Raw genomic sequence first — 25,211 nt, 5'->3', positions numbered from 1 at the left:
GATATCTTTATAATTATATGCATTGCTACCATGGTGTTTTCCACTGTGCAAACTAAAAACAATTAGACGAGGATAAAAATGTCATCTTTCTTTCTTTGGTTTATCACAATTTGCATATTGTCCTTATAATTGTGGAGATATTGTTGATTTAATTTGGATAGGTCTGTTTAGGTGAAATTCGCCTCCAAAATCTGTGAACAGGTTAAAGACTTGGATTTTGTGTTTTCTTTGAAGATTGAGCAAAGACGGCAGTCGGATGACTCCTTTGCAAGGAAGACATATTTGCTGTTTTACCGACAGGCCATGTTTACTATTGACTGCTGGCTTGTAAACGATTCCAAGGAATTGAAACACTAGGAACCGGTTCCGAACAAGAACCAGTTCTCGATTCCCATCCTTATACAAGAGTGTTCAGCCACTATTGTCACCACGTGGGTTTTTCAGCAGAGTGAGGCATCTCCTGAGAGCTGAGAGTTGCACATGCACAATTGAGTACAGCGCCAGGTAAACAATATGGCGGTGAACGATTCAACACAAGGGGACTGGCAGTAAAGTTCATTCAAAGATGTGTTTTTGAATGAAGTGTCCATCTTTAATGTCTTTAATTCATAATCACATCATTCAAACAACCTAATGTAAAATGTTTAATCTGAGAGCTTAATAAGAACCATTTAATAATTTTGAGTCATAATCTGATTAGTGGACTAATCGTTTCACTAGTGGATGATTAATCGACGATCAGAATAGTGGTTAGTTTCCGCCCTAGGAGAAAGACTCTTGCATAGACAACATCTTTTCCTCTGGCAGATGGCGTCTTGCGGCTGTTTTTGTTCTAAAGGGTCTGTTCTGAATTTTTTTCTATGCTGTCTTCTACAAGTAGACTGTGAGCGATTATTGAACATGTTGCAGTTACATAAATAATACTTTGGTCGACTTGATGTTCTAATCTGTCAAAATGATGAACAGCTTTTGGAGTTTTTATTGCATTGTAAAGGTAAAAATGATATCGATGGGAAAAAATTATATTTATGTGCAATGACTTTGTCCAACACAAGTCCTTGGTGTAGATCCTCTGACATTTGTGTGCCATTTAAGGGAAAATGACAACAAATGGGATGTCATTCACTGCTTTGTTGGCCTTTGTGTCTCAGCTGTGTGCCAGACAGTTTTCAAACTCATCAGGTCGTGCTGATGTGTTTGCTTCGAATGTTTCTGTGAAAATCCTCTTGCAGCACGATGTGCACACTCTCATACATGAAGTCACTTCAGGGATGTAATGTTGCCAGGCAACATGTTCAAGACGGTGGGTGGAGTGCAATTGGCTTAGTACTGATTGAAAGGTAAGAAGGCTTTGGAGTTGTACCATGCTTGACCTTCCTCCCATCAGCCCTCCTGTTTCCTGCTGTTGTTCCTCCTGCTCCCAGTGAACCCCTGCTTTGTGAGCACATCGCCCAACCAAACAAAGACAGACAAAGGCTTGTTCAGGCCAACACTTTTTTTTTTTGCCTAAAGGAATAAAGGAATCTAAAGAGCTTTTATCTACCATCAGTGTACATATTACAGATCCTTCTGTAGCCTTTTTACGATGAGTTATTTGCAGAGACCTTGAGAGTACCCTTCATTAAAACAACTGAAACAACCACGCTGGTTAGTGTTTGCTAATGAGGCTTTAAAATCATTCTTAGAAAGGGGAGCAGCCTCCAGGGATCAATGGCTTGATATCATCGACTGTAACGAGAATAGCTGTCAGTCAATACTGAACCCAAATGAGTTTTCTCTAATGACATGCATTCTTCCAGCCATAAGAGAATAAATGAGTGTGATTGTAATATGCGGAAGCATGTTTGCTCATTATGGTATCAAATCCTTTGCCCAGTGGTAGTTTAAGGGTGAGTCATGACAAATGGAGGGTGAAAGTGAAAGCAAGATTAAAACTACATACTTTCAACTTTGCTTCAGCTATTGATGCTCTAGTCTAGATAGACTCTTATGGCGCTTTTGCACCAGCACCTACTCGGCTCAACTCAACTTGGCCTGGTTTCTTTTCCATAACAATGCAGCACCTGGAGCAGAAGTAGGAGGTTGGAGAAGCGAGCAGCTATGAAGTGACAGAGCTCCTGGTAGATCTGGTCGTTCCTTATCGTCCGTCTAGATCCCTTTTTAATTCTCTCCTCAGCCACCAGGTTTATGAACATCTGCACCTCAGAGTTGGATCACCAAACAGACTTTTGCGCTTCCATTGCCTGTCGTATAAAATGAACAAGAAGACGCTGTCAGAGTCTCTCTTTCTCTGATTTCCACCTCCTGACTCAGGCCACGTTTACACGTAGCCGGGTATTTACAAAAACGGATATTTTCCCCTCTACGTTTTCAAAAAAATCCTCGTTTACACGGACCCGCATGAAAACGCTCTTAACGTCATGCAAGCCAATCAGAATCCTGGAAAAACATCAACAAATGACACGTGTGTAACTTCCAGTTAAGGCTGATTTATGGTTCCGCGTTACATTAACGCAGAGCCTACGGCGTAGGGTACGCGGCGACGCGCACGTACCTTGCGCGTCGCCGCGTACCCTACGCCGTCGATTTAACGCGGAACCATAATTCAGGCTTCATGCTGCTGGCTGACGCGCTCACAGGCTTGAATGAGCAGGAGGCTGGACGGGGGGGGGGAGTTACTTTTAAGTGTGACTTTAGAATATTAAACAGGTAAAATACAAGAAAATATTGACGGTGGCCAAACTAATTGTAAACACAGGTCGCACACATGACGCTGGTGAGTTTCTGGTGCATAATGTGACGTTCTGAAGCTTAAATCTCCGTTTTCCTCCGTTTTCCTCCGTTTAGACGCAAACGGGAAAACGGAGTTTTTGAAAATCTCCACTTTGGCCGGAGTTTTCAGAAATGATCGTTTTTGGGGGCTTTGACCTCCGTTTCCGTGTAAACGAACGGCCAAAACGCATGAAAACGCCTCCGTTTTTGTAAATACCCGGCTACGTGTAAACGGGGCCTTAGACGTCTGACTCCAACCCCCGACTAATCGGTGGCCTGTAGTGTGATGATGTCAGATGCAGCCGACTCAGCCGCTTAGAACCTCGGCAGAATAGTTACAGAAAAAGTATCTACTCAGCACGTTAGACCCCTAGTGGGAAAAAACCAAACCGAGGCTAGTCGAGTCGGGCTGAGTAGGTACTAGTGGAAAAGCACCATTATATCCTGCTCCAAACGCTCCTTCTACCATTGCACCCTCCACAGTCCAAGTCCGTAGCTTCTCAAATATGCTGTTGGTTTAGAGGGGTTTGAAAAGTGCCTAGTGAAGTGTTTAATTTGGCACTTTTTAAAGTTAACTTTTGTTTGATAGTACTACGTCCAAATAAAGTGTCACCCTCTAAGGGAACACGCACAATATCTAAGGTTATTGAGTGTTGTCACTCCAGATTAATGTTTATTTCCACCATTCCTGCCAGTTATAATGGCCATTTCTTTACCGGCTTCCATGGTGTAAGCAGTTTTTCTTCAGCTCCTTGTTTGCAGTAGATTTGGCCAGTATGGTATGCCCTTGATCACAGAAATAAAGTGGATGTTTGTGTACATTAATACAGTGATAATGTCACACAAACACCATAACCAGAAATTGTTGAAATTACCTTGTTTCATAATTAATCTTAGTTAATAATCTTTGAATTGCATGCTTCTCAGGTGTATTTGAATTGTTTCAGGGCTTTCTCACCTGTCTCTAGAATGTAATGCACTTGATGGGGTTGGTGGTCCAGATTGCAGCGTAGAGTTGGAAGATTGTCTGATCTCGGTCGCGTTTTGTCCTCTGCTGTCCTCTCTTCTTTGGTCTTCTCATTTACAAACAGGAGTTTATTTTAAATCTGAATGTGCATTCATTTTCTCAGCTTGCATCTTATCTGCCCTGATTTTGAAAGGTTTTTAAACGGTCATCAAGTAATCAAAGTTGTTTTATTTTTTGAGGAGTGCTTCAGTTTGAAGTAATGGGTAATCATGTGTTATCAGTAGCGCAAGCACTGGCTTAGACTATTTAAAACAGTTTTATTTAGATTAATGTGAAACAGCTTTCACTACGGCTGTCCCAAACAAGTTTTTGTGCTCCCTAGTCTGGGTCCAAGTCATCTGATTTTTAGTATCTGCTGATACCGAGTCCCAGTGCAGTACTTTGGCAATCTAAAAAAAAAAAAAAAAAATTAAAGAAAGAAAAGAAGAACCAGTATCGCTGTCCTTTCCCTCCAACCACTTCCCAAATTTCAAACAGTAGAAGCTGCTGCAGCACTGCATTCACCGTCCAATTAGAAATATTTGCCAAGAAGCCCACATCAAGTTTGTTTACATCAGCCAGTGTTGCTACCTTCTCAGTCAGGAAAGTAGCTATTGGCGTTACAATTTGTATATAATTGTAATGGTTGCTGACTGTAGGAGAGATGAATGCAGTCATGCGAGTAAAAAACATTCTTAATATGTTAAGAACTACAAATGAACTTTTTTTTAAAGGTATTGTGACATGAAAAACACATTTTTCTTGATTTTTTTTTGTGTTTTGTTGGGAGTCTTGACATCAATTACACCCAAAAAAAACGAACTTTTAACATTCAGTGTATTGTGTGCTTTCTGGGATTTTCCGCCTAATTATGCAAAAACGGCGCATCTGGTTTGGTGGCGGGCCGTGACGTGCGGTTTGGGAGGAGGAGCGGGGCAATGATTGACAGGAAAGGGGGAAAAGGACGTGTTTTTCACAGGCAAAAAACACCGTCATAAAAGAAGCCAGGCATGGAGTACTGGAGTGAAGTTTTTCTTGTTACACCCTTTTAGACACATTTGAGGGATATTGGCCAAGACTTTTAATAGTGTTAAAAGCATGTTAAAAATTATGTCACAATACCTTTAATGTCGTAATTCCAACCCCACTTCTTTGTCGTAAGTGCACCATCATCAAATATTCATTCTCGCAGTTTGGATAGGACCGCCATTTGCAGAGTTTCCACGTGGAAACGTGTTTAAAAGACAGGCTGGGCCCGCACCTACATACACAAATACACATGGATCAATAGTGGAAATAAGCATATGATGAAGAGGGTGGATTTCCAGATTCATCTGTAAGCCCATCCTTAAAGGTTGTGCAGTGTGACCAGCTTAAGCATTGGTATGGTGCTGAATGGACTATCTGTCATTCAGCCTCATTATCTAAACTGCTCAGCTCACACACTCGTTGATGCCCTGTAGGGCAACATGATGAATGAGCTGGGATTCTGCTGCGCTCAGCTGCAGTCAAGCACCTCCACTTTCAGCTCATTTCCTCAAGATGTGTATTTAATTCCCAGATGATACACACTTCTGCTTTGAATCATGCATTAGTGGCTTATTTAAAATGTTACAATAAATAAATGGCTTCATCTGGAGGGAAAAAAAATTGTAAAGTAAAACAGTTATTTAAAGGGGACCTATTATGGCATCTAATAGCTATTTTAAACAAGCTTTGAATGTCTTAAAAACAAGCTTTTGATTGTTTTTGCTAAATAAATTAGAAATCCAGCCTCAGAGCCATGTCTTTATCATCCCATTCTCTAACCTCTTTATCTATGCGGGATTCTGAGTGGGTGGGGAGGCTATGATGCTATGTTTTTCATAATAGGTCCCCTTTTAAGGAATTCATCAGTATTAAAACTAGTAGGGCAGAAGAAAAGTACCAAATCTATTTTGCCAATACATTTGTGTAATTTTAGAGCACTAAAATCAGTGATTATAAGAAGAGAATGGGTTTTGTAACAGGAAACGTGGGATTCTCAGTGATACTTATAGGCTGTTAAATCATTCTGTACATCACATCCACACTCCCGTCCTGATTGAAAGCTTCTTATGCGTGTCAGAGGATTGACGACGGGGATGAGGAAGCGCACCAGTTTGTCCTTTGGCTCAGTTTATTTGACCGTTCTGTTTAAAGAGCAAACTGTCTTGTTTAGTGGAGAAAGCATATCTGTCTCCGTTGCTCTGTGTGTTCATGAAATGTGGCTTCATTGGTTTTAATGCAGCACAGTGCTTGTGAGACGGTTTATTATTGTGCCTTCACAGAGCTGGAGTCGGTCCCAGAGGTCTAGGTGTAATCAGGTCCGGTGTGGCCCACAGCCTTCCCTCTCTGCCTGTCTTAGTTTAGCTGTGTGTAACAGCTATTTTCAATTCAATTGTATTTATATAGCATCTATTACAACAGAAGTTGTCTCTAGGATATTTCCAGAGACCCAGAACATGACCCCCGAGCAATTATTACATAAACATAACATAAACAATGGCAGGTAAAAAACTCCTCTAGTGGGAGAAAAACCTTAAGCCAAACAGTGGCAAGAAAAACTCCCCTTTAGGAGGAAGAAACCTGGACCATCAAGCGAAGTATCTTAGTCTAGCCTTTAATAACAGGAAAGTGTAGATTCAAGGTTATTTGGTGTTAAGTTCCATTTTATTGCTATTTGACCATTTGCAAATTGTAATACATCAATGCTCACTGCAGTGTTGTCTTTGTGACCTTATTAGTGTGTGTACAACAACTGTGTGAAGAGATCAGTCGAGTGGGAGCTAAAGGATCTAGAGAGAGCCTCATCTTAATTACACCACAGGTGCTGTCATTTTGCTCTCGACTCATTTTAAATGGTTGAAATTGTGGAAATTAACATCATGGGAAATGGCTTGGTCCTTCTTTGGCTTCATTCTGACCAGGATTGTCTTCCTCCAACTGGAAACCTGGATGTTATGTGCATGCATGTATGTTATTGTAGCTTTAATGGTTATTTTTTTGACACATGATTCCTGAAGGCTTATTAAAAGCTTCAAATTTATTTATATCGCATCTATTACAAAAAAAAAACAACATTCTAGGTGCTTTCCAGACACGCAGAACATGACCCTGAACACGTACTACATAAACATAAGTATAAACAATGGCAGGTAAAAAAAACTCTCCTTTTAGGAGTGCACTTTATATTACGATAAGATTTATTATTATTTATTCAGGCGCTTCACAGAAACAAGTGTTTGTTTACTGTGATCACAAAAGTCTGTTTGGGGTGGACTAATAGGTGCTGTGGGTCAGGCTTTTGTTTCTGGTAAAGCAAATGAACACTTAAATGTTTGAATATATTCTGGTTCAGTGAAAGTTCAAGGGATGCGAAAAGTGTGTGTGTGTGTGTGGAGACACTTTTTTTTGTTTGTTTGTCTCGGCGCTGCTGGGAGCCGCGAGCAACTATGAAGTGACAGAGCTCTTGGTAGATCTGGCCGTTCCTTATCGCCCGTCTAGATCTTTACTCGGCACGTTAGACCCCTAGTGAAAAAGAACCAAACCGAGGCGTGTCAAATCGGGCTGAGTAGGTACTGGAAAGTGGATGTTTCACTGCCATTTGGCACAGACACATCACCACTTTTTCAGTCATGAGATTACGGAAAATCCTCCTCACAAGGCAAATACTCCCCTTCAGAATCAAAGTCGGCATGGACGTGACAACGTGCTTCTTCAAAACAGAACACACGTCTGGATATTACGCGTGCTCTCTCCATCACACCCTCACTATCAGCAACCCCAAACTCTCTGGTGTCAGGCTGAGAGGGCTGTTCATATAGACGCAGCACTGGTCCTCTAGTGGGGAACGTTTCCCAGCGATGTAGCTCTATCTGGAGCTATGGTCTGCCTGCAATTTGGCTAGTTTGCTGCTTAAAGGGTTAAAGAAGTAAATAAAAGAACCTCAGTACCGTGACTGCAGCAAACTAGTCCCGCACTAGACAGACGCAACTGCCTATGAACAAGTTTAAACGCCAACTATAACGTACGTAGGCTACATGTGGAGTTGCTGTGTAGAAACCTAAAACACGTACTTCTCTAACAAGTCACACCAAGCCATCGTCTCATCCGACTGGAGCCATTTATTGGCTGACTCGTCCCCTGCCAACCCCGGCAAAACAGAGCAGGCCGGACTGCTTTTCCCTTCAGGAAAACATATTGGCATCCTTTTTCCAGACCACTTCAATAATTCCTCTCTGTGTCCAAACACACGCTGACAAGAGAGAGGTCTCCAGTAGCCTGGTGCTTTACAGCAGGCCTCCCACTCAGGCTCTCATCTTCCATTTCTGTGCCTCACACACTCTCTGCCTCCTTCTCCCGGCGCTTCCTGGTGTGTAAATGATGAAAGTGAAGGTAATACAAGAAACCGACGGGAGCATCTGGCCTCATTCCAATAGAGGATGGGATTGGATTAGGCCTTTCTTCTCACAGCTGTGTGTGTAAGCATGCGTGTGTGTGTGTGTGTGTGTAAGGCAAGACAAGTTTTATTTGTATAGCACAATTCAACACAATGTAATTCAAAGTGCTTTACATCAAAATTAAAAGCGGCAAGACACAATTAAACAGTAAATAACAAATAAAATTATACGAAAAGAGGTAAAATAATAAAAAGCACAAGTTGTTAAAGTAAGGGCAGTAGAGTACAGCAGGTAAACATCTCATTCTTACAATGGCAAGAATTACGTTTCTATACGGTCAAAACGTACAAAGACTGGGTCAAATACAGTATTACTAAAGTAATCTGTGCCGATTCGTGCGGTGTATCAAACCAATTTGACATCACAATGCCTGCATTCAGGGCTTATCCATAACTTTGCGTGGTTTTCAAAAGTCTTAAGTATTTAATGTAAGAGTATGCTTAAATAACAAATGAAATAAAATTGTAAGAAAAGAGGTATAATAAAAAGCACAAGTTGTTTTATATTTATATATATATATATATATATATATATATATATATATATATAAATAAAATAAGGGCAGTAGAGTACAGCAGGTAAGTATTTAATTTAAGAGTACGCTTCAGTAAACAGTAATGTTTTTAGGCCTGATTTGAAGGAGCTGACTGTTGGAGCAGACCTCACCTTGCTTGGTTCTGGTTCTTGGGAGCCACAACAAACCAGATCCAGTTGAACCTCAGGGGTCTGGGAGCTTCATAGGAACTAACAGATCAAGCATGTATTTTGGTCCAAGACCATTCAGTGCTTTGTAGACCAGCAGTAAGATTTTAAACTCTATCCTTTGACTCACTGGAAGCCAGTGGAGCGATTTCATGAGCGGTGTAATATGTTCCAGTTTCCTGGTGTGTGTGAGCGTGTGTGTGAGCGTGTGTGTGAGCGTGTGTTTGTGTTTATAAGCATGCGAGCGAGCTGGAGTTGAGCAGCCAGCTGCCCAGCAGCGTAAAGCTGATGAACAGTGAGGAAGCGAGTCGAGCTGCTGCTCAACACCTTCCTGTTGGATTGTGTTTGTGGGTGTGGGTGTGTGTATGTAGCTGGGGGATTCATGGTTGTGCAGACACATCAGTCAACCACATGACCCTGATCATACTCCTCATTCTTCCTGTCCTGCAGATACACCTTCTCTTTCTGGTTCCCTTCATTTTCTAAAGGCTTGAGTGTAACAGCAGCTTTATGAATAATAATTGCACTTTTTCTTTGTTCACAGACTTAGTGTTGCAAGAAGAGTAAAGCTGGCATCTTTCTGGTGTATTGAATTCAAGCCTTTTTTGGTGTGTGTGTGTGTTGTAATTGCAGTGCCGGTCCTAAAGGAGACAACATCTATGAGTGGAGGTCGACCATCCTGGGCCCTCCGGGTTCTGTGTACGAGGGAGGAGTGTTCTTCCTGGACATCGCCTTCACTCCAGACTACCCCTTCAAACCACCCAAGGTGAGAGATGCTCTGCACAATAGGACGTGTGCTGGACCGGGTTAGGGTCCAAAAAAACAAGACTAATAATAATCAATTTTATTTATATAGCGTTTTTTAAATATCTCAAAGACACACTACAGTATTTGTGCGAGGAAAACCTAAATGTTTGGTTACAAGGGTGTTGATTGTCTACAGTTTTTTTGACCACGTTATTTAAAGGGGACCTATTATGAAAAACACGTTTTCTCTTGCTTTAACATATATAAAGTGGTCTCCCCTCAGCCTGCCAACTCAGAGAAGGAGGAAAGCAACCAAATTCTGCAGTGTCTGTACAGCCGCCCGGATGAGCCACCCATTGTGATGTGGCTTCTACGAGCTGTTCAGATTCTGCTCCCGTCGTTACGTAACGTCAGGAGCAATGCGTGAAACCACGCCCACAACTAACTCCGCCGGCCGGAGCTTCCGCCATTTTTTCGTAGCGGTGTATCGCATCATTCAGGCAGCCAATCAGCACAGAGCCTCATTATCATAGCCCCGCCCACTCAGAATCCCGCATAGATAATGAGGTTAGAGAATGGGAAGATAAAGACATGGCTCAGAGGCTGAATTTCTAATTTATTTAGAAAAAACAATCAAAAGCTTGTTCTTAAGACATTCAAGGCCTGTTTAAAATAGGTATTAGATGCTATAATAGGTCCCCTTTAAGTTTTTTTTGCCATTAAAGACTTTTTCGTTTGCTTTTGGATGTCGTAATCATTTATAAAATACTTTGGAACAAGTTGGAACGTAAAAATAAAAGTTATGTTATATTTTTTTTTAAAAGCTTGGCGACAAAGTTTTATTAACGTTTATTAAGTGAAGCGGACCACCTCCTTCTACACCACGGCTTTTAAAAAGAAAAGGCAGATACAGTATTTGTTGGTGAAACTGAGGATGATGGTGGCGAGTGTAACGTGGGTGTCTGTTTGTTCAGCGGAGTTATCTGACAGTAACTGAGGGAGAAAACATCATCAGACTTCTCTGTGAGCTGTCCTGTTTTATTGCCTTGCACTGATAGTCACTGCAGCATTCAGCCGCATTAGTCCTCCTCCCCGCGATCAGCCAGGGAGTCGGGGAGGGAGTGGGTCTGCCGCCTCTTTTACTTAGAGTTGTTCTTCCTGTTTTGCTGGGATTTTGCTTTCAAGCTGTCAACAAACACTTGCTGTGTTTAGAGCATCAGCCCTGGCGAAAATATCCACTCTGTCTCTTCAGAATAGTATTTCACGGTAATTCAAAATTCTGCACTTTGCACTTTTCCTCCGTTCAGTGTGAGGAAAAGCAGAGAAAGGAAACTGCACAGCCATCAAACAAAAGAACAGTTGTTGTGTTTGTTTTACTGCTCTTTGTTGAGGCAAATGTGTTCCAACCCCCCCAGACATGAGCACCATGTCCTGCCTGGGCTTCACCCACCTGTGCTGCTCACGCTCTAACTTGATTTTTTTTTTTTCTTTTGAGTATTTTGAGTGTATATTTTACATTTATTAATGAGTATTTTGACCATTTCAGGCTATTTTGAGTTGCCTTATGTGAAGGTCAATGAACACCCTACGATTTTATGAATTAATCCGACATTTTATTCCGAGCTAAGTTGAACACTGTAGCAGTGCGAGTGCTACGGGGGCCCGACCGACAGGATAGAGGACGACACAGAGTTTTGTGCAGAACCCTTTTTATTTAGCAGAGACACCAACACACGTGCTCCTGCACCTTCTCCCACAGCATCAGGCTCAGTCTGACCCAGCTGCAGTCTCCCAGTCCTCCTTATCAAGGCTGGCAGGGTGGAGAGGCTGATGGGACACACCTGTGTCCCGTCAGCCTGAGTGGCTGCAGCTCCTCCACCCTGCCACACACCCCCAACGCCAACCTCGAGTCGGGGTCCGTCCGGCCGAGCCTACTCCCCCCCCGGCCCCCTCGGAGTGGGAGAGGAAGCCCGGAACCCCCCGGGCTTTCCTGGTCGGGGGGTCGTCCCCGGCGTCGGCCTGACCTGCGTGGAAGCCGCTCTCGGGGCCGGGCCCATTGTGGCCTCGGGCCAGACGGTGCGTACAGGACCACCTCCTCCTCCGTGCTGCGGCCCCGCGCCAGCTGCTGGTCCGCCTCCGGGACCGCCTCCTCCATGGCGCAGCCCTGCTGGTCCGCCTCTGACTCCGCCTCTGACTCCGCCTCCGCAGCCGCCTCTGACTCCGTCCCAGGAGCCGTCGCCTGGCGACCTGCAGCCACTGCCTCCCGGCCGGTCGGCTGCAGCGCCACCAGCTCTGCCGCGGCGAACCTCAGGCGTGGAGCCGGGGTGGGCCGCTCCGGGGTCCCCACCGCCTCGGGAGCCGTCGCTCGGCGGCCCGCAGCTTCTGCCTCCCGGCCTCTCAGCTGCGGCGCCGCCAGCTCCTCCCGTGCTGCTGCGACGAACCTCGAGCGCGGCGCAGGGGTGGGTCGCTCCGCGGCCACCAGCGCTTCTAGCACTGCGAGCTGCCGCTCCCCCTGGCTCTGAAGCACGGCGGTCAGGTCCGCCATGGCCTGGGCGAGCACCTCCAGGGCCCACTCCGTGCCCCCCTTACCCATCCTATCGGGCCCCACGTTGGGCGCCAGTGTAGCAGTGCGAGTGCTACGGGGGCCCGACCGACAGGATAGAGGAGGACACAGAGTTTTGTGCAGAACCCTTTTTATTTAGCAGAGACACCAACACACGTGCTCCTGCACCTTCTCCCACAGCATCAGGCTCAGTCTGACCCAGCTGCAGTCTCCCAGTCCTCCTTATCAAGGCTGGCAGGGTGGAGAGGCTGATGGGACACACCTGTGTCCCGTCAGCCTGAGTGGCTGCAGCTACTCCACCCTGCCACACAAACACCGATACCAGTATTGGAAATACTTGCCATTACTGCTGAAAAAAATCTGTATCCATAGAGTATTTTCTGATGCCATGTCATTTTTATCAACAGAATCCCAATTCTTTTTCTCTAAACATTATGAAATAATGGCTTATAACTTCCTGGTTTTAATCACCAGGTGGAGAAGTGGTTGAATGTAGGGCTGCAGCTATCGAATATTTTAGTAATCGAGTATTCTACTGAAAATTCCATCGAGTAATCGGATAAAACATATTTTTGTTTAGTTAAAGAGCAATTATAAATAAGATGTTAGATGTTAATTGACATTACTAAGACTAAATTATATAATCCAGTAGGTTCATGGCTGTGCATTTAAAAACCCTGAACTTACACCAGTTGACCAAATTCACTGCCTTCACTCAAAAAACTAAGGATCTTACCAAGAAATGTTCTTATTTCTAACCTAAAAATGCCATTACACCTGATAACACACATCACTTAAAAGGTTAGGTGTTTTTCCCACGTGTTTCAATTGAACTTTCATTTGTGGTCAAGCTAATTTTAAGTTCTAGTTAAATTTTAAGTTAAAGTCTTTATAAGATTTTGAGTTTTGGCAGTGTTCAATAAAATGATGAGACCTGCTGTATTGGAGCACATGTCTCCTTTAAATTCCTTCTCAGCTCTTGCACTTCCTGCTCTCAGTGGGAATAAACGGTTGCTGGTGTTGTGAGCTGGGTAATCTGGATGTGGATCCTAACGCCTGCAGTGAGGCAGCGTCTCCTCCTGATCAGCCCTGGGTTTGTCCTTCCTGGCCGTCCACACCGGGGGACACTGAGCTCCTGTTAGCCGTTGACCTCCCGCCGTCCAGCAGCTCCCCGACCGCCAGCCACCCGTCTGACAGCTGCAGCTGCTCCCCGCGCCGCCTCGCACACTAATGTTGCTCTGATAAGAGCAGCTAAGAGCAATAATGGTGCTCTTGAGGCTGCAAGGACACGGCCTCGGTGTTAGTATTTCAGCAGCGGCCTGTTTCAGAGCTGCTCAAGGACCGTCCAAGTGATGAGACTCCTAACAAGCATTCAGCCCCTGCATCCACTCTTATTTCCTCGTGTCTTTGAATGAAATTCCAGGGTTTAATTTATCTTCCCCAGTGTGACACAAGTGAAAGTGAAATAGACCCCATGGAGCACTGAAGCATCGGGCTTAAAAACCTTCATCTCCCCTTAAAACAAACGCTTCTATTATGTCTCATTAAAGATGTCAGTGAGCGGTGGTAACTCCTCTGGATCCTATAAAACCTTTGTGACTCACCTGAATCCCCCAGCGGCTCAGTGATGAGGCAAAACCGGATTCACTGAGAGGTGATGGATGTTTCTAGAACTAACATCATTTCTGGTTTGATTACACACTTTTTGATTAAACTGTATGATACGCCTTGTTTTTAACCATTTTTGTACGATGTTTGACTCGCTGAATAAGCAATCGATCAGTCTAATAGCTGAATATGGATATGTTCTCTCCGTTGATGAATGGGAATATCATTTAAAAGTCAGTGCCAACTCATTCCAAATAAATGGAGAGGTGAGGTGTGCCTGTTTGGAGGTAGAGGTTAATGTTTTAATTCAAATTTGATTGAATTTGAATCGTTTTGGTTTCAGATTCTGCTGCTCACAGTTCTACAGTATAAAACCGTGCGTGCGTGCCTGCGCGTGTTTAGCGGCTGGTCCTCACCACAGGCTCACATAGCAGCGCTGCAACAATGCTCAAGCTCTGATTCCCTCTCAGATGAAAATTATATATATATATATATATATATATATATATATATATATATATATATATATATAAATATATAAACAGATCTTCATCTGAGAGGGCATCAGAGCTTGTTTCCTTCACCCATTGATTGATTGATACATACATAGATTGTATTCAAGGAACCAAATACAATGAGTGTTAATGACCATGAAGTGTGCAATAGATATTTGTAACGACTCTTAGTTTGGAATTAAAATGCTTCAATTTTTCAGAATCAGTTGAAGACAAAAACAAGGAGGCTGTTGACAGGCTTGAGTGATGAATCCATAATACAAATGGGGATGTTGGATCAGATATGAAGCTTTTGTTGCATGGAGAGCGGCATCCTGATCTATTAGCATCAGCCATGATGGGATTACAGCCTGTTAATGAGACGACACAAGCGAGCCAGGGATCTGTTTACCCCTTTCATGGCTGCTCAGCTGCCAGAATTAGCATTTCACGGCTAAACCGCCTTAGCAGACGTGCAGGAACAGATGAGCAGTTATTGAGACATCACACAAGCGCCAGTCATGTCGTGTTCCTCGCCTGCTTTCCCATGTCACATCCCTTCATGACCAGGACATGATGGTCCTGGTTATTGTTCTGGCTGGCTGCCATCAGTCAGTGTCCACTCTCCGTTGACTGTAAAGCAGGGAAGCCAGTCATTTGTTTATAAAAAGGAGAACTAGAGTGTTAATGACAAGTGAAAACAGAGAAAATAGAGAGAGGGCAGGAAGGAGCGTGCCCGAGCTGCTCCTCCAGGTCAGCAGGAGTAGAGCTGGGTATCGATTCCGATTCTTAAGATTCAGAATCGATTATCACCATTGATTTGGGTTAGTGTTGCCTGGATTATATGACTGTAAAATAACTATTGAAATAATAATTTCACAATTATTGTGAAATAATTAAGAAATAAATAACTCAAATAGGCATTTCAATATCCATTTAAAGTGCAAAAAAAGAAAGAAATTGCAACAGCTCAAGCAGTGAACAAATTATTTTAGCTTGTCTTATTTATTCTGTCACCAGACACACAGCTTGCCATGAAGCACCGGCATTTTTCAGGTATTTCATGACAAACAAATAACTGACATGATAAATGACAAATATGAACTTCAGGAGTTTTCAAAACTACTGGGACTACTGGGATTAAGGTTCACCAGGCAAAAATGTAATGATGAAAAAAAAATAAAAATTAATCAAAAACAAAGTTAAAAAAAATCGATCTTTAGACATACAAATCGATTTGTAGGAATTAATATGAGAATCGATTTAGAATCAGAAAATCGATTTTTTTTCAACACAGGCCTAAGCAGGAGATAAGAAAGTCAAAGGTCTCTCTGTAATGATGCTCCGCTCCTTGTGCTGCTCGGGCTCTGCTCTGCTCAACATCAGCGTTGGTTTCCTACGTTGGCTTCACCTTCAAGCTGTGTACTTCAAGTTCCCTTCCCTTCTGTCATCAACCTTTCCTGGAGATCTTCTCCCAGGGAACTACCGTGCATGGCTGAGCCTCAGAGGCTGTTGGCATGACGCTCATGCATGTTGACAGTCGTCGTGTTCCAACTGGAACAGAATCCATGTGATTTTAGACAACTTATTGTTTTTGCAGGAACAGCTTGAAGAGTTAGATACATTTCTGGGTTGAGAAGTTTTAACAATGTTATTATTGTGTTGTAACTCCAAGATATGCAACTTAAAATCCACAGTTTGCACGGCACATACTGAGTCTTAGATAGGAATTGGTATTATAATAAGTATATAGATGGATTGATCTCTAAATCTGTGGTCCTCAATCCTGGTCCTCTGGACCCCTGTCCCTGTCCTGCTTCAGCACACGCTGATACAAAGGACTGTGTCATCAAAAGACCTCTGCAGACCTTGATGACATGCTGACGACAACCATAAATTAGAAAAGCAAACTGGTAAGAGCTTGGCGTTGATCCGAGCCTCTCTCTGTGTCGTCCATCCCAGGTGACGTTCCGGACCAGGATCTACCACTGCAACATCAACAGTCAGGGGGTGATCTGTCTGGACATCCTCAAGGACAACTGGAGTCCTGCTCTCACCATCTCCAAGGTCCTGCTGTCCATCTGCTCCCTGCTGACCGACTGCAACCCCGGTGAGTAGAGCAGCACGCCCCACTCTTTGGTTTGACTGGGTGACTGACATCAGTAATGGTCACTGATGTCCCTCATGGCCTGAACTGAGGGTTGAGGCCGACGGGCTCTTCACCATAGACCAGGGGTCACCAACTATATTTGTCAGAGGGCCAGAATTTTACCGGACAGTCACCTTGGGGGCCGGACCCTAAAATATAAATAAAATTTTTGCATAACATTATTATTTGATGTTTATTGTTTATATTTTTTTTCCATTTCATTACAAAACTGAAGGCATTTTTAGCCTTTATGAGTCAGTCTCCTATCACCTAGACCAGTGTCTCCCAACCTGGGGTCCGGGCGCCAGAGATCTCTGGGGGGGCGCAAAACTTTGTCTGCTTTGAGGATATGCAGTTGTAAAAATTATATTTGCACATGTTAAATAAATAAAAAATCATAATAACAAACCTAATGGAATACTGTAATCAAAGTCTGTATAAACCCACGTAGTATTTTAAAATGACCAAAATATATTTCTAAGTGATTTAGCAGGATAAAAACTTAATAAATTATTATATCATTATTCAACATTTAATCATACTACTACTCCGACAGGTTGTTAAAGGAAAAATGTTAAAAAGTTTTGCTCTCATATTAAAAGAGACATTTTTCAGTAATTATTTTATGTCCTTGCAATTATTTTATGTGCGTATTTTATACATTGGTGACACAAAATGAAGGTGAGAAAGACAAAGTCATATGTATACAGGGTAAACTAAAGATAAATGTATCACAAAAACATAATTAATGTTAATTTTTTTTAAATTAAAGATTTTTAAAGAATCACTTTACTCTTTTGGTGCCAGTACGTACGGGTCGGGGGGCCCGGCTGGTCTTAGACACAAGTAGGGGGGGACCAAGGAAAAAAGGTTGGGAACCACTGACCTAGACCACAGTCATCCACCAGGAGTGATAGAGATATTTTGCCTCAACTCAATTAAGTCAACTTTATTTATAGAGCCCTTGAAAAACGAAGACCACGGAAGTGATAGGAAAAGGCCTCTTAACAGGTAAAATGGGCTCTCAAAGGCCATGAAACGAAAAGTTGATGTGGAAAACAGATCCTTTAACGATGACTGGACTGAAAAGTACCCATTTATCATGCCAACCTTCAGAAATGCGTCACCTGTTTGTCTCATTTGCAACAAAACTGTTGCTGCAAAATAATATAATCTGCACCGTCACCACAACACTAAACATAGAAATTTCAAGGATTGATATCCTGAGCTGTCAGAAGAATCCAGTCATGGGCCGGATTGGACGGTTCAGCGGGCTGGATTCGGCCCGCGGGCCTTCAGTTGATGATCACGGCCATAGACTATAGTTGCTCCACAATGTCACAGTTTCCAGGGATGAGAAATCCAGCCATGGATGCCAAACTATTTTTTGAACCAGGCTATAAATATGTTTGTTTATTCTGCAAAGTTGCAGAATAAGAGCCTGATCCGATTTCACACAATTAACTCATTTTTAAATTTTTAATTTTCACTACCAGGTAGACTTCAATCCAAAAGGTGTAATATTGGGACTTCTGTTCATACAAATGGAGCTGCACAGATAGATTCCTTTATTGTACAGTTTTAAATTAAATTATTAAAATCCAATTACTAATTTTAACTGGCGCCTAATATCCCCTTGGATACACCCCAGATGGTGTTGAAAAAAATCAATTTTTCTTGTTGCTCTTTCTGACTTGCTTGCTGGGTCTTACCTTTTGTTACCGTGGCGACCGATCTGATCCCTACTATGTAATCCATTCCAAGCAGAGGTCCCTGACTGTCCTGGGTGAACGGTTGGAGTCCATATCACGTGTACACGTGTTTCCTTTCCCCTTTCCATCGTATTTATGAGGTGCAAGGATGGAATAGAGGGGTCTCTGTCTGATCCAGCAGCAGAAATAGGACAAGTTTGGACACTAAAATAGCTTTACAAAGGTGTTTACGGTAAAGGTTTACGAGCAAAGTGCTGAGAATCTGCACCAAACTGTCAGAGAAGCTGCAGTCAAAGACATCTAGTAAAGTCATCATTGCTCACATGCCCCTACTCATCTTATGTCTATTTATTGCCTAACCTAAGCTATTGATTATTTAATTTCATTGTTTCAAATTTCAAAACTTGATTACAAGTCAAACTGTTACAGAGATATCCATATCACGATAAATTAGGCAGATTTACCTCGATAACGATAAATGTACGATAACACTTAGCCAGCAACAAAAAAATGTTTCTTTTCAGATTGGCTAGGGCTGGGGATTGATTCAAATGTCAAGAATCGATTCGATTCCGATTCTTAAGATTCAGAATCGATTATCAAGATTTGATTCGATCCGATTCGATTCTGATATTGATTTGGGTTAGTGTTATTAAAACAGTTTTTTGAGTTGTTGCATGAATTATATGACTGTAGTTATGCAAAATATTACTACTAGTATTATATTGAGATTAAACAGCAAGTATTGGCAGCTAATGATGCTGAAAGGACCAATCACCTCCCAGAATGCTGATAGAACTGCTTTCAGAAACATTGTGTGGGTCAGAATTACCAAACAGATCCAGGGCAGCAAACGGAGACGTATGAAATCGCTTTTATTTTTTCCCACATTCCGTTTTTATTTCTTCCTTTTTCGGTCTATTTTGGTTTTTAAGCATTTTGAGCATTTGGTTTTTGGCATTTTTTGCAAATGTAACCCCAAGACAGTATATAAAGTAATGAAATAGACAATTTATGCAATTATAACACTTTAATGTTTTCACCTTTAAACATATTTAAAGGCAAAAACATGGCACCAGTTATTCTCGTGTCCAACAAAACATTCCTTTTTTGGGGATAAACAAAAACATAACTAAAAGTTGTAATTTAATGATGAAAAAAAAATACATAAATAAATAAAAAAAATTAAAAATAAAAAAAATCGATCTTTAGACATATGAAAAGGAGAGGCCAGGTCCAAGAGGTCAGAAGTTTAGCTGAGGAGGATCACAGCTGATCTGAAACGCTGATCCAAACCCCCAGTACCAGAGAGGGGGCTGAGATGTGCTAGCAGCAGCATCACTTTGGCCGCGTTCAGACTGCAGGCAAATCTGATTCATATCTGATTCCTTCTCATACCTGATTTTCAGGGCTGACTGTCCACACTGTTTTTAGCAAATGTCCATATCGGATCTGGCTCTGTTCAGACTGGGCCACATCATTGACTGATCTGACGGGTTGCCGTAGCAACGACGTCGGAGCGGAGGCGTCACCCAGCGGGTGTATTGTGTGACGTCATGTAATTGCGACAACAAAAACAATAACAAGATGGAGCCAGCTCACCACAGATTAATGAGGCATTTAGTTTCTTCCTCTGTCCAAGGACTGCTGTTTTCGGCGACTTCCGACTGCTCCATACCTGTAACGTAGCTCCACAACTCGAAATGGGCGGGTGGTTTGGCACATGGGTCTGGTCTGGCGTCGCGTAGAGTGACGTCACGGACAGTCAAAACCGATCTGAGTGTTTGGAGCTGTTCAGACTGAGACGCATCTGCCCAAATGCGATGTGAAACTACCTCCCGGAGGTGGTTTCCATCTGGTTTGCAAAAATCGGATCTCATGCGGTTTGGGACTGTTCAGACTTCAAAAGAGTCATCCAGTTTCAATCTGGATGGGCTAAAAATCGGATATCGGCTGGCAGTCTGAACGCGGCCTTTGACGCAGCCAACGTCAGTCAAGTCAGGGAAATATAAACGTCACTTTGGCGCTAACCTAATAGCTCTATTTGGATCTTTTCACCTGAAATCAAATCAACTGTAGTTCTGTCCATCTCCGGTTTCAGGTTCTGGCTCGGATCTTCAGAACAGAGTGAACCCTTGGAAATGGATGGTTTTTTTCGGACCTAATTGTGTGTGAATCCACTGCACTGCAATAATAATATCGTCTCGTACCGACACTGGTTGAGAAGCAGAGAAAGCCGTAGCATTGATACCATCATCCTCTTCCAATATTGTTATAGAACTGTCATTCTAACTTGTATTTCATAGTAATTCACTCAGTATTTAACCAGGAAGGGCTGGCTGAATGCAGTCCTGTTAACAGCTCACAGCGCACACTTGGAAAACGTCAACATTTGTGAGGAAAATAAGTGCCATCATGGCCCATTTTACCTGCGCTGCAAAAACAAACCTGGAATGAAATTAGCTAAGGACCAGTAAAACCAGTTTGTACCGGCCCTCAGCTACCATTACAGTTTATGTCTGTTGGTATTAAAGTGTTAAACTGGGCAAACGGGTCGTAAAAGCAGCTGCTGTAAAAACCTGCTGCAGAAACAGGGAAGTGAGAGGAATGGGCGAGTTCGTGAGAGGTAGTTAAGGACTGGAGAATGAAAGCCATTTAAGAGGTGAATAGTGGGGAATGAGACGCTACAAGGAAGAGAGAGGGATGTGAGGGGGTGTGAGAAGAGCTGCTGCTGATTGTAAAGACTTTCTGATGAGTGATTTTGCCTTTGCGGTGAGAACTGTGGCGTCTCTTCCCCCTGAGGAGGTGAAAATAGGTGTCTTTTCTTCTCCTCTTTCTTCACATGTCCCAATACTGGTGAGGTGGAATGAGACGTTAGCTTTAAAGTAGGACTGTACATAGACTTTAGGTAGGTCGGCCACGTCTCCGTTGTTTTATATGCCGTCTAAACACAGTTATGTGTGAAAGCTCCGAGCCCATATTCTAATCCTGAAAGCCCTTGTGTACAATAATGATACAATCCTGATTGCAATGGCTCTCCCTTAGAGGCAAATGCAACCCCACAAACAATAAGCACACAGCATAAAAGGTTCCATGTTGTTATGTGGGCGACGGGAGTCTGAGGCACTAATACCACGACTCGGTAATTATGGACCTTTTCCACTAGCACAGGGGTCAGCAACCCGCGGCTCTTTAGCGCCGCCCTAGTGGCTCCCTGGAGCTTTTTCAAAAATGTTTGACCTTTTTTTTCCTTTTTTTCTTCTTTTTTTCTTTTTTCTTTTTTTTCTATTTTTCCTCTTTTTTTTCTTTTTTCTTCCTTTTTCCTTTCCTTTTTAATCTCGACATTTCGACTTTTTTCTCGACATTTCGACTTTTTTCTCAACATTTCCACTTTTTTCTCGAGATTGTACTTCAACATTAATCTCGACATTTCGAATGTTTTCTCGACATTTTGACTTTTTTCTCAACTTTTCGACCTTTTTCTCGACATTTTGACTTTTTTCTCAACATTTCGACTTTTTTCTCAAAATTTCGACTTTTTTCTCAAAATCTTTACTTTTTTCTCGACATTTCGACTTTCTTCTCCACATTTCGCCATTTGCCTTCATTCTAAGGCTTATACAAGACTTCATTTTTTGCGGCTCCAGACATATTTGTTTTTTGTGTTTGTGGTCCAATATGGCTCTTTCAACATGTTGGGTTGCCGACCCCTGCACTAGTACCTACTCAGCCCGACTCGCCTCGGTTTTGCGCTTTTCCACTAGGGGTCTAACGTGCCGAGTAGATACTTTTCTGTAACTACTCTGCCGAGGTTCTAAGCGGCTGAGTCGGCTGTATCTGACATCATCACACTACAGGCCATCGATTGGTCGGGGGGTTGGAGTCAGACGTCTGAGTCAGGAGGCGGAAATCAGTGAAAGAGCGACTCTGACGGCTTCTTGTTCATTTTATTCAACAGACAATGGCAGCAGAAGTCTGTTTGGTGATCCAACTCTGAGGTGCAGATGTTCATAAACCTGGTGGCTGAGGAAAGAATTAAAAAGGGATCTAGACGGGCGATAAGGAACGACCAGATCTACCAGGAGCTCTGTCACTTCATAGCTGCTCGCGGCTCCAGCTGACTTTTCAGCAGCGACGAGACAAACTTAAAAAAGAAAAGCGCCGCCGCTTGAAGCTTCTCTCTCTACATCTTTAGTGTTGTTGACTTCTCGTATAGATCACACAATCAAATACGTCACAGCAGCTTCACTCCAATCCTCCTACTTCTGATCTGAGTATTGAAAAGAAACGAGGGCAAGACGAGTCGAGACGAGTAGGTACTAGTGTAAAAGCGTCAATAGTAGATTCACCTTCAGCAGCAGTATGAGTTTGTCAGCTTCTCTCGTGGTTCTGGATGAACTCAGTCTCCTTTCGACGTTGCTTCACGGGTTTTCGCTTGTGTGCAGCTCTCGGCAGCATTTCAGAGGGTTTGAGCTCTGGACTCTGACAAAGTCAATTCAAACATTTATTCCTTTAATTTCCTGCCATTCTGATGTGCCGTTACTGCTGCGTGGCTCAGCTTCACAGCTGGAACTGTACACAGTACACACAGTCACTGCAGAACAGCCAAATCATCACACCTACACCTCTGTGCTTCCCAGTGCTCCTCGGTGTTTCCGCTACAATGCAGGGTTTGATATCTATCCACCCCTGGGTTTGGACCGCTCTCTGGTCTCCTCTCCCCAGGATATTGATCCACCAGTCTCTGGGTTCGTTCAGATCTGGGGCCGGATTCACCAATATGTTCTTAAGAACGATCTTAAGAAATGTCTTAAGATCTAAAATTAAGAAGTTCATAAGAAAGTTCTTAAGTGCAATTCCTCAATATTTTGTTAAGAACTGTCATTTCTTATGAATTTCTTATTTTTCCTACTTAAGAACTTCTTAAAATATGTCATTGCATTGCACGCGCCAACAAACAACATTTATACAGTTAGTTTGGGTCTTAACCGTTAGTCACTCACTAAACATGGAGAAGGAGAAAAAGAGATGCAGGAACTTTTCAAGGTTATGGTGGATGAGATTAATGTGCGAAAAAAAATACTATTTGGGAAAATTAATAATAATTAACTACCACGCTAACTAACAGTTAACATGCTTTTTGTGTAATTAATTACAAAGTATATCCTCAAACTATGACCTACTAGTCTAAACTTGTCTAAAATGTTTAAAAAGCTGATATTAGAGGCTTACCTTTTCACAGAAGAAATTTTAAGACAGGTCAAGGTTGTCAAAGGTCAAATTTGAGAACTTTTATTTCAAGAATACCATTTATTCTTAAGTTTTTTCTTAAGAAGAAAATTGAGAAAATACTTAAGACCTTTTTTGGAGAATATGACTTCTTCTCTTTTTTCTTCTTAAGACTGAACTTAAGAAAAAAATGACACTTAAGAAGATTTTCTTTCTTAAGAATGTTTTGTGAATCAGGCCCCAGTTCTGTGTTTCCAGAGAGATCCTGTCTGTTCAGACGTGGCGTGGTTGTGTCACAGACTCGGACATGAAACGCGACAGTGAGGGTTTGTATTTCTCCGAGCACAGTCTGACCCTGGGATTTGCTGGGATGTCCATTACAAACGACTGATGTAGCACAACAGTTGCTTCTGCAGGAGCGTTTATTATGGCCTGGAATTGTGTGACTGCACACCTGAACGACTCAGACCAGCCAGCCAAAACATTAGCTGCTAGAGAGACGAGCTGATGCTGTTTTACAGGCAGCACTGGCCACGTCTGGCTCTGATCTGCTGGAGATGTTCTTTCTACCTGCTCACAGAAGCCACAAGAGATTTTAACTGACATGTGGGGAACAGTAATATTATTTTGTATAATAAGTAAAGAGACAATTATTCTTGGTTTCTGTTAAGTTGGTTTACACAACTTTAGCAAAAGTGTAAATGTGGCTCTCATTTTTAAATTATGTACATTTCTGTTCTGTTCTGTTTCCTGAGGCTGTTAGAATATTTGCTGTAACCATAAGCTTCATTTATCACTACAACTTAAAGAAGAAACATGAAAGTGTCGTACCTGTGTGAATCAGTTCAGATATGTATGAATCTAGCTCTGTATGACAGAACTTGAGGATGCGTTAGTGCGCTAACCTGCACTAACCCCTCCATCCCCCCTTTTTGCACCTTGACACTGTGTATTTATACAGTGTGAAGATGCCTTTTTTCCCTCCTCCATCCCAGTGTCACCTTCTTTTGGAAAAATGGCACCTTATAACAACTATAGTGCCAACGGTGTTAACCGAAGTCAAATCCCCTGTTTGATATGTTCAAACGTTGTCATTAAAGCTGATTCTGATCACGTGGTTCTGTCAGGAACCCATGAACGACAGTATCGATCCGATTCTGTCGGAGAAGCAGCAGATCAAGCGTTTGTAAACGTCCTGCAGAAAGTACTAGGGTTGTCCCGATCAGGATTTTTTAGCTCCCGATCACTTGAGTTTGAGTATCTGCCGATCCCAATTTTTCCCGATCCGATCACTTTTTTTGGCTCCCGATACATTTCCTATACTTTTTCCCGATCAGATACATTTTGTCAATGAATTAAAAAAAATGTAAAAAAAGAGGACTAAAACTAAATTATCCCAAGTTTCTTCTATTGTCCATTGGAGAACAACATGGACATTTATTTCAACAAAGCTTATCAGCACTGGTGCCACAAAATATAAAAACATGAAATTGGTCTCACTTAATGCTTTTAAATCGCTCCTGACAGATCTTGAGATGTCCAATTCTGCCTGCAAATGCTATGAGTAATGTCAACAGTGTTTTGTTTTGTTATGTGTCGTGTCATATGTCATGTTACTGTGTTGCTGCCTGTCTTGGCCAGGACCCTCTTGTAAAAGAGATTTTTAATCTCAACGAGTTTTTGTTTCCTGGTGAAATAAAGGTTAAATAAAATAAATAAAAAATAAATTGTAAACTAAAACAAAAAGT

General features: G+C 42.4%; 1 protein-coding gene across 1 annotated transcript in view; it reads left to right on the top strand.

Moving 5' to 3' along the window:
* The window catches only part of LOC133460556 (ubiquitin-conjugating enzyme E2 E2-like), a 41,879-nt gene that overhangs the window by 15,192 nt on the left and 1,476 nt on the right, over positions 1-25,211 (top strand). The window contains exons 4-5 of the mRNA XM_061741185.1: positions 9,595-9,727; positions 16,336-16,483. Coding sequence (XP_061597169.1) covers positions 9,595-9,727; positions 16,336-16,483 — 281 coding nt within the window. The remainder of the gene's footprint in view (positions 1-9,594; positions 9,728-16,335; positions 16,484-25,211) is intronic.

This window comes from Cololabis saira, chromosome 15, assembly GCF_033807715.1.
Source record: "Cololabis saira isolate AMF1-May2022 chromosome 15, fColSai1.1, whole genome shotgun sequence".
Classification (NCBI taxonomy): domain Eukaryota; kingdom Metazoa; phylum Chordata; class Actinopteri; order Beloniformes; family Belonidae; genus Cololabis; species Cololabis saira.
The sequence above is the reverse complement of the archived record's forward strand: the minus strand, read 5'-3'. Positions and strand labels throughout refer to the sequence as shown.